The 10,769-nt window shown below is 43.3% G+C and overlaps 2 protein-coding genes across 2 annotated transcripts in view; both read right to left on the minus strand.

The window, feature by feature from the left end:
• TBC1D5 (TBC1 domain family member 5) overlaps nt 1-4,760 on the minus strand; it is a 123,277-nt gene extending 118,517 nt beyond the window's left edge. The window contains exon 1 of the mRNA XM_085891175.1: nt 4,621-4,760. The gene's annotated coding sequence lies outside the window, so the exon portion shown is untranslated. The remainder of the gene's footprint in view (nt 1-4,620) is intronic.
• Nucleotides 4,498-10,769, minus strand: part of ANAPC4 (anaphase promoting complex subunit 4) — a 176,951-nt gene continuing 170,679 nt past the window's right edge. The window contains exons 27-28 of the mRNA XM_085891169.1: nt 10,241-10,382; nt 4,498-4,768 (exon numbers count right to left, since the gene is read on the minus strand). Of these exons, the coding sequence (XP_085747295.1) occupies nt 4,598-4,768; nt 10,241-10,382 (313 nt within the window). The 3' untranslated portion in view covers nt 4,498-4,597. The remainder of the gene's footprint in view (nt 4,769-10,240; nt 10,383-10,769) is intronic.

Below are 10,769 nucleotides of genomic sequence, written 5' to 3' on the forward strand. Positions count from 1 at the left end.
ACTTTCTCAACAATCCTCTGGAAGAAGTCTTTTCTTTCAAGCTTCTGGGTCTCACTATCTGCCATGACCTTTCCTGGGAAAGTCACATTTCCAACCTTGCCTCCAAAAGCCAGTCGCCGACTGAGAATCCTCCGTCGTGCTAAGTCCTTCCTCGGCCCTCTTGAGCTCCTGACTACTTACAAAGCTTTTGTCCGTAGCCTGATGGAGTACTGCTCTCCCCTCTGGGCTGGTGCTCCTGCCTCCCACCTTTCTCGACTTCACGCTGTCGAAACCAGGGCTTTTAAGATCATTGGCATCTCCCGCAATGAAGCTGAGTCTTTGGGCCTCTCACTCAATCACCGCAGGTTGGTCGGTGGTCTTTCTGTCTTCTACCGACTCCTCTCCAGCCTTGCCCCCCTGCTCTCTCTGCGATTTGTCCCCACCATATTTCCACAGGGCGCTCAAGGTCCGCCAACAACCCCCTTCTGGTAAAACTACCAAAATCACGAATCACTGCTCATCTTCACTCTTTCATTCCTCTTTTTTCCCGCCTTTGGAATAAACTTCCTCACTCTATTCTTTCCCAATCTTCCCTCCAGGCTTTCAAAACAGCTATTCACAACCACCTCTTATCTTCCCCCATCCAAATCCTCGATCTTTTCTTCCCCCGATAATCCACCCAAGCCCACTTCCTTCAATTCCCCTGCTTTCCTTCCTGAAAGTCCCTGTAATGTCCATCTTCTCCTCGCCATGTTCCCCGTCCCATCCCCATCCCTCTCCCTTCCACAGTTCACCTGTGTCTGTTCCCCAATGTTTTGTCCCTTCCACTCCCACCCCTCTTGTCTCATGCCTCCTTGCTGTGAGTTGTGTGTTAGCTCTCATACGAGCCTCGACCAAGGTATACAAAAAAAAAAAAAAAAAAAAAAAAAAAAAACTGATTAAATTTCTGCATCAAGAGGTCAAAGATCATGTCGGGTAAAAAAAAAAGTGATACTTGAGAACAGACGAAGGGATTTAAATCAAACTTGGTACAGGTATGTACGATGAGGAACTAATGTGGGCGGAGGCATATCGGCTGACCTCGAAGAGTGCCGTTCTCATTAGCTCACCTGGAACATAGTTCCAGGGAGCTTATGGGATGGTGCGTTGTCCATCAGTAAACACTTGAAACTTCTTCTCTGAAACCACACACACAATTTTGATGAAACTTGACGACAACCTTCATCACCCGTGATGTACCAAAGTTTGTTCACATAAAAAAATACAAAAAATTGGGGTCTAAAGGGGAGGATCGGTGAGGATATGAGAGATGCAGAACCGTGTCGAACTGTGCAGAGAGACGCGTGAGGTCGGCTTACCAAATGGAGCATCGGCCACGGTACCCGCATTTTGGTGCCTGCCGGCAAGCCGAGGGAGTCGTTCTTTTGGCCAAGTGGTGGAACGATAACCAGCTACTCAAGATGCAGTTAAGGTTGAACAAGCCATTCAATGAATCTGAAGGATCGATCGATTGGGTGAGGTATGCCCACCTGTACAATTTGTGCCGTGCAGCACCCGTCACAGTTGTAGCGACATCGGCAGACGCACCAACATGCAGTATTGTGCTTCCAGCAATGAGATGGGATTTCCAGACTTTTCAAATTTCCAGGCACCAAAACACAAGGTTGGAGGAAAGCGTCAATGTGTGGCATGGTGCCTCCTTAACCCAGCTGCTAGCAGTCCCTCTGAGTATCATTTGAGTCCTCTCCTTTCTCTGCATCAATGTAATGTTGTCTTCATATTGTGTCATCTTGTCATCTCTCACTGAATTATTGTTTTTAATCTCGTTCTTTCCATGTGCTTCTCATTCTGCCACACATTAAACAGTGACATTTTTAAAGAACTTTATGATTTTTATACTTGCCTATGGCTCTGGCGACCTCACTCCTGTGTGATGCAGCCTGAGAATCTCACACGTTGGACTGGAGAGAGCCTATCCGATCCCTCATAAAGATAACTGCTGTATTTTAATGATAATTTTAGATTTCATCATTATTCTTCCTGTGCCAATTGTTAACTCGACATAATTCGACGTCATGATGTCGACAGATATGCCTCCATCCACGTCTTTTTTTTTTACTACAACTTTGACCTCAAACCTCAAGACCATTTGACCAATTATTTCGGAGATCCCCGGGGTGGCGCATACCAAAGCACATAAAACCCTCGTGTAGTAAGTCGGAGTATATATATCTATCTCTCTCTGAACATCCAACACATTTTACACAGCTCCACACCACAAAACCAACGACTCCACACCACAAGCCAACAACCTCACACAGAGAAAGCCACGGCAGCAATCCCACAAAGGCGAAGCAGACACGGCCACGAAATGGTGACGAAAGGGGGTGCTTGGCCTTTTTAACTGGCTTATGCAACGTGCCATCTTGGTGTTCCTCAGATGAAGTGGGATTTTGATTAGGTTCGCCTTGGAAAACCATTTACATTTGAGAACATTATCCTTGGTTTGTTTCACATTCTGGTCGGTTAACTCTGTTTATCAACATAATCAGATGTTACTCAAAGGATTAATGTCATGATAGCTATTAAATGGTCATTAATTAACTTTCCATAAAATAGTTGTATGAATGTTTGTTTGTTGATTTTTGTCTTCACTACCTTTACAAGGACCATGAACCAGCGTACCGTACTATCGAACAGGTAGACTCAAATGTATGTCTGAGTAAGTGTCTGATTAAGTCCAAGTCTTCATGAACCAACGTACTGTCAAAGAAGCGTACTGCACTGGACAAACTCTCATATCACAAGCCAATGAAAGAAAGTTCAAATAAAAGGTGCACGTCTCTTGAACACACAACTCACCTTTTGGAATGGACATACAGTGCCTATAGAAAGTCTACACCCCCTTTCAAAATGTTCACCTTTTGTTGCCTTATAGCCTGGAATTAAATTTTATGAAACCAGACTCTTTCCACATCGTAACCTACAACTTCGAAATCAAAAACAAATTTCAGAAAATTAATTCAAAATACAAAACTAGAATATCTTGGTTCGATAAGTTTCCACCTCCCTGAGTTAATAGTTGGTGGAAGCACCTTTGACAGCAATTACACCTGTGAGTCTCTTGAGATAGGTCCCTCCCAGCTTTGCACACCTTGATGGGGCAATATTTGCCCATTCTTCTGAACAAAACTGTTCAAGCTCGGTCAAGTTGCATGGGGAGCATTGATGGACAGCAATCTTCAAGTCATGCCACAGATTTTCGATCGGATTTCGGTTGGGACTCTGACCGGGGCACTCGAGGACATTTATCTTTTTGTTCCTTAGCCACTCCGATGTAGCTTTGTTTGTGTGCTTCGGGTCGTCGTCATGCTGAGAGGTGAACTTCCGTCCCAATTTCAGCTTTCTTGGAGAGGGCAGCAGGTTTTCCTCTAGGAATTTTCTGTATTTTGCTCCATCCATTTTCCCTTCTATCCGAACAAGTGCCCCAGTCCCTGCTGATGAGAAATCCCCATGACATTATGCTGCCACCACCATGCTTCACAGTAGGGATGGTGTTCTTTGGGTGATGTGCTGTGTTGGGTTTGCGCCAAACATAACATTTTGCATTTAGGCCAAAAAGTTTCATTTTGGTTTCGTCAGACCACAAAACTTTTTTCCACATGGCTTCAGAATTTCTGGAGTAGATTTTTTCATGCCTCAAACGGGACTCAAGGTGGGCTTTTTTGAGTAATGGCTTCCTTATTGCCAACCCACTGTACAGGTCAGATTTGTGGAGTGCTCGGGATATTGTTGTCAGATGCACACAGTGATCATTCTTTACCATAAAGACATGTAGCTCTTTCAAAGTTGTTATTGGCCTCTTGGTGGCCTCTCTGATCAGTCTCCTCCTTGCTTGTTCATCCAGTTTGGAGGGACAGCGTAATATATGCAGGGTCTTGGTGGTACCATACGTCTTCCACTTCTTAAGGATTGTCTTGACTGTGCTCTGAAAGATATTCAAAGCCTTTGAAATATTTTTATACCCATCCCCTGATCTGTGCTTTCCACGACTTTATCCCGGAGGTCTTTTGAAAACTCCTTCATGGTCATGGTTGAGTCTTTGCTATGAAATGCATTACCCAGCAGAGGAAACTGACAAAAGCAGCTGATTTTATTCTAAAATAAATCAGAATCATGGCAATCTAACACAGGTGGAGGCCAATTAACTTGGTGCATGATTTTGAAGGTGATTGGTTACACCTGAGTAAATTTACAATTTCTATTATAAGGGGGGGGGGGACTTCTCCAAAGAAGATATTCTAGTTTTGTATTTTTAATTAATTTCCTGAAATTTGTTTCTCACTCGGAAGTTGTAGGTTATGATGTGTGATTAAAGGTGGAAAAAGTCTGGTTTAATACAATTTAATTCCAGGCTATAAGGCAACAAAAGGTGAACATTTTGAAAGGGGGCGTACACTTTCTATAGGCACTGGACGTGTAACTCATTTAACTGATATAATAATTCGGAAACAGTAATTTAGCAAGAAATTTATTTTTGTTTGCACATCCAACCTTTTCCTTCCCAGATCTCAAACACCTTGCACAGCTAACAGTGAAGAATCCACTTCATCTTGTGTTATAGTTTACTGTCACTCTCACTTTCAGGATGGGGAAGGTTGGAATCCAGCTGAGCTGGTATCATGTCCATTGTGATATCACTTCCATCTGCGGTCTCGTCCAACTCTCCCGATTCTTCTTCTTCTGCGTCCATCTCGTACAGTCTTACATGTTGTCTGCTATTGCTCATCTGTAAAATATATCAAGACAATTAAATGACATGATTCTTACAGTTTAATAACAATCATAATTTCTAAGTCGAAGGACTTTTTACTGGGTCAGCAGTAAAAAAAAAAAAATAATAAAAAAATACCGTGAGTAATGTGGGGTGGTCAAGCCTTACAAGTCAATGTACCTTTTTGATGTAATTCCTAATTCCAACCATTACCTTTTATAATACTTTTTGCTGGGCTGGCGGGGTGGCCAAGAGGTACGCACATTCGCCTCTCAGCTATCTCGCCTTGGTTCAAATCCTGACCCAGCTATTGTCATCTTGGTGTTTCACAGGCAGGGTGATTAATGAATCACAACAGGCAGGGTGATTAATGAATGTGTGTGCCGTTCCTCGGATGGACGTTAAACTGGGCGTCTCGTCTGCTGGCATTAGTTGGTGGACATTAACGATTTGATGGTGTCCTTCGTGAAGAGTAGGCGAGCCATCACCGGCACCATGGCCCAATTCAAAATTCCTGCCCAAATTAGGAGAGGGCACTTGCATCAGTGGCTCAGCTACGCCCTCAGTCAATGATGCTACTCTGCAGCCTTGTGCTGCATACGAAAGAAAACGATACTTCTCCTTTCCCCTGCAGAATCTATCAATCGTCTAGCTCGTTCGGAGCCAAACACATCATTCAAATTTGGTGAAATTTTTTCACCCCTCCTCCTTTTCACACGCATTGCCTTTTCTCTCATCACCTCCTCTCTCCACCACCTTTTTATCGATCCTCTTCGCCCATTCATCCAAATGTATCTAAGGACATTTATTGTGCCAGCTTGGTAAGATGTAGAGGTGTGTTTCCTTTCCCTTCTTTTCTGCTCATCTTTGCTGATTTTCTAAAACTTGAATGCCCAATTTAAATGGGGAAGAGGAAGGAGGGGAAAGAAGAGGAGGGCCAACATAAAAAGTCTGTGCTTTACAGTAACTGTAGTGCTGCCTGTCACCACGACAGCAAGTATAATCTCAGTAGCCTATTCGGTACAACACGAGGAACTCACTTGAGACAATTCCAATGGAACCGCTGTCAATTAAGGGCAGCACCAACAATGCAATAATGATGTATTTGCTTGGCTCGTTTATAATTATTTTGTAAGGATCTTAAGTGCAGTTTCAGGGTAAAATATCTGGATACATGATTAACTAGAAGGGCACTTGGTGGAGTGCATACCTCTGCCACGTAATGCCTAATCCACGAGAACATATCGGGCCCAATACATTTTTGAAATATCATGCTATACAGTACAAAATAGTTTTTGGCCCTATCTCTCAATGGTGAAGAATCATTTTAAAAATTAAATAATTATTGTATCCAGATCTCGTTTTCGAGATGAAGTGCTTGAGGTACATTGTGGGAGTTACGAGACGTCAGAGGATGAGAAATGTCGATGTGCGCAACACACTCAATATCGCGAAAACGACTGAAGATGTCATCATATCAAGGCGCTTGAGGTGGTATGATCACGTGTTTAGACATCAGGATGACTCAAACCTACGAAGGGTATACAAGACTGACTTCAGCAACCCGAGACCCAGGGGGAAGCCACTGAAAAGACAGATAGATGATATTACACAGGAATCAGGATTACCGCTGTATGACGGCTGAGAATCGAGAACGATGGAGGAAGCTTATTGTCATGCGAGATGCAAAAGAGGGCCAGCTTCAGCACTGTACAATTAAGTCAATTAAGTCAAAGTGAAAGTCCCAGGTTTGGGTTTGCAATTTTTCCACCACTCAGGAACACGTCTTCTTCTTATTCTTGAGTATGGCAGCTTTGCTGCCGGGTAGCTATCATTTTGTTGGGGCGTGGCTGTGCCGCTGATGCTGTGCCTCTATACCAGTACACTGGTACTCATTTTGCCGACTTCAGAAGGATGACGGGTTGAGTCAACCCCACCTGGTGTTAAATTCAGCGACAAACGGGGCTCAAACTCAGGATCCTAAGATCCCAAGCCAGCCACCCGAGCCACTAAGCCAACACCAGGATTTACTCAAGAACACCGAGAAGTATAAATAAAAAATAAAAAAACTGCTTTGTTGTTACTCGATGCAGACTCAGTTACATTTGAATGCAAAGTTGAAAATAGAACGGCACTTGGCAGAGCGCATACCTCCACCAGGCTGAACAATTTACGTTTTGTATCGCAATGATAGGTGGTGAAGATACATTTTTATCATGATGGGTTTGGGGGTGATAAAATAAATAAATTGATGATGATTAAAACTTGATATTAAAATAAAATATATTAAACCTGAAATAAAAATGTACTCAAATATGATATGATGTTTTTGATGGGCAAACGAGTAGTCATTTTTGTGTCCATTTGGAATTAACATAATTATATTTCTCCTCTGTATGGAAAGATCACCTGCATATTAAAAGTGTAAACAGGTTGAACTTTGCCAGTTAGTTGAATATAAGAAGAATTGCCTATCATTCCAAAGCCATCTAGAGGAATTTTTTTTTTATAAAATACACAAACAAGTTGGAATGTGGATTTAAGAAAATGTCCAGATGTATTCACGAAGCTCTAGTCGCTTCAAGATAATATATCTTCCCAGTTTTGGGAGAAGCAGACCGACTTTTTCACCTACATATGATGGAAACTTGTTTTAATGACCATTAGAGTTGGCGTTTGACGTCACTCTTGCATTCTGTGCGTTTCCTGTGTTCGGAGAGGATTAACATGTCTGGATTTGAAATGTGTTGCACCCATTCAAGCAGGAGCTGTCTAAGAAGACTGAAGATAGGCTTTGCCTGGAGGATGTCAAGACTGACAAACTGGCGCCAGTGCCAGAGATGATAAAAACTGTCTTACTGAAAACTATATAAGGACGAAGATTCTCCATTTGTATTTGAGATTTCTGGAATGCGTTTGCCTGTTCAGAACCTCCTATGCGCACATTATAAATCATGTGTCTTGTATGTGAATAAATGTTCTAAATTGTACCGATGTTGTGTAACTGCATCTACAGTGGGAGTTGCATTCGGACCATAACCAAAATCTAATCAGTTTGTTCTTGTCACCTACCCAAATCATCCACCACGTTACATCCGAATCCACCCATCACAGTTTGAAATGTCATGTAATATATTGTTGCGGTTCTCAGAACCGCATGCATACAACGGATAGTCTCGAGTCAGTTATGCCATTAATATAAGTGTAGTTAGGTTCCTACCTTTTGTCTAGTGGGAAGACAAGGGAGTGTGTTGCGATGGGATATTAGTTAGGTTATTAAATCATTTTTCCCTTTTATTTTATTCCCTCCTTTTATTTTCTGAGGAAAATTTGCCTCGCTTGCTACCCTCGTCCTGCTTACCACAGTGTACCACGGTCTACCCGGAGTCTCGTTTTCGAGGGAAAATCCCGACACGCATGTTCGGCTGGACAAACGCTTTAAGCTGCACCACCATCCATCTGCCCAAGGCCAGACATGCGCGACATGTCACGTACGTTTTGCACCCAGGTGTGCGGGCTATACCAGCGTCTGGCCGAAACCCAGCCCAGGAAGGCAGACCACGTGAAGGGTCGGAGCCAGTCGGCATGCCCGGCTCGGACGATGACATCGGTTTCGGCATGGCTCCTCCCCGAGCTCCTGGCTCTATAAAGACGGAGGGGTCCTCCGTGAATTGAAGAGAATGGAGGAGAATTGAGGGAGGAATAAGGAAAAGGAATTGAAGAGGGAATTTGGAAGGAATAAGGAATGAGGAAGAGGAGGAATTGAGGGGAATTGAAGGGATTGTGGAATTGAAGGAGGAGTGAAGTGTGTGTTACTGGTACTCGTCTCCGACCACACGATGTCGACCAAGCGTCCTGCCCATTGCTCCATCCTCGCCCTCTGGACTCCGCCCTTCTCCACGCAAGCTCCTCCTACAGACACGATCTCGACACGTGTGGCTGTGGCCCGAACTACGCAACCATTGTCGGGTACCGCACCATGGAGCATCCCTTCCCCCGAAACGCTCAGGTACCGAAAAACTATAACCTCAACCCCCTTCCTCCCTGGGTGCAAAAGTCCTTTTCTTTTCATTGGGTTTTCTGTGTCTGAGTGTGTTGGTGCCTGTCTGTCAATTTAGCCTGTATAAGATCTTTTGTTGTTGTTACTGTGAATAATCTCGCGTCAAGTCTGCACTGTGTCTGCTTTGTAAGTTGCTTGTATAATTGTCGCACCCCACACCAAATCTCATCTTTCCCTGCGTTACATACCCAATAAACCTTTGTTGTGCCACATGCTTTTCCTCACTTGCTGTTAATAAATAATTGTTGTAGAAATGTTCCCAGCTCACCTTTGTCTTTTCCCTCATTGGTCCAGCATGGTTCGAATCCAGGTTTAGCCGGGTCTTTATTCCCAATGGTCCAATCCTTAGAGCCGGTACATCCTTGGCAGTGTCGCACGGCTGCATCCGATCCAGTAGAGTGATCCGGTTCAGACAAGGCGTACCGAGGACGTGGTTCCCCAGTGGTTAAATAGGTACCCGATTCCATAGGCGGGAGGACCCGAGGTCATGTGGTTGAGTTATTGGCGTCCACGGTCGGTGAAGCGACCCGCCGCGTCACGGAATTATCCATGAGCGACGGCCGACAATTCCGGGGAGTCTGGTGGGAATCGACGTAGCTTTCCCCCACCTAGTGGTCTTCTCACCCGACCCCGCCGGCCCGCAATTATAGCATTTCGGCCCAATGACTCAATGGTGAAGAACCACTTTAAAAAAAATAATAATAATTCTCGTATCTGGACTCTGATTCGTATCTTCATCAAAATCTAACCAATTTTTCCTTTTTACTCCAAAGCTGTCCACCAAGTTTCGTCCGAATCTGTTTAAGATATCATTCTGTATCACATTTTTGGCCCCATCTCTCACTGGTGAAGGATCACTTAAAAAAATTTGAGTATCCGGATCTGGATCTTCACCAAAATCTTATCATTTCGTCCTTGTCACACCACACCGTCAACCAAATTTCATCCGAAAAACGACCACAACTTTTTCAGATAGCCTGTTCACAGAAAAAAGGGTATAACCTTGTGCTATGCTTCACTACATATCATTGCATTTTTGGGCAAATTTTATGAGGGTTTCTGAAGGTCTCAGTTTGAATATGTGGAAGGTTTCATTCGTTACTTTATCATTGACCCTTCATTTAACATCATGAACCAATCCCTTAACTACAAATTAAAATTCCCCCCAACTACAATTATTGGATATACCATTACAAAAAAAGTCTGTCTGTGGTATTTCAGGGAAATAAAATGCTGACTTCATTGACAATCACATTTTGTTTAACAAATGAAATGTTCTAAAACTAAAGGTGGCAGCCATGTCAACCTTAGAAACCCCCGTGACAAGTACTTCAGAAATGTCCCACAGGTCACAGAGGAAGAGCATTTCAAAATACGAAAGGTAACTTGGTAAACCAAGCTAATGTTCACGTATTTTGTGTGCATACCACGCAAGCAACGCTGCGTTGTCCATTCACAGCAACAGAGCATGCATCCATGTTCTTGAGTGTCCGCCAATCATCGATTGAAATCTCATTCAGAGGAACATTGACGTCGGAGATGATGCACGCTTGTTCATTGAAGGATGAACTGTTGAAATGACAAAGAAGACTTTATGGTTATGCAGTCAAATCATGTTAATTTATTAGTTCTTGGTCAGCATGGTTGTTGTTGCTGTTTGTAAACTTGCCTCATCATCCCAATACTTAGGGGTCCAATCTCATAAACCATCTTATCAATGTCTATTTTGATATTGATACACAATAACAGAGCAAAATGAGATCTCAGCCATTGTATTGCAATTGATGCATGTTAATGTACCAATCTGAAGTGAAGGTCAGAAGATTAGACTGCAAAAAAAGCAACAAAATTTGGGTCAAAGGAAGAAGGCCAAGATTATTTCCCAAAAAGACATGGATCGAGACTGTTAAGAAAGATATGGAATGTTTGGGCTTGCATGGAACTGAAGCGATGGAA

This window comes from Eptatretus burgeri, chromosome 8, assembly GCF_056783735.1.
Source record: "Eptatretus burgeri isolate ZD-2024b chromosome 8, Ebu_testis_v1, whole genome shotgun sequence".
Lineage (NCBI taxonomy): Eukaryota > Metazoa > Chordata > Myxini > Myxiniformes > Myxinidae > Eptatretus > Eptatretus burgeri.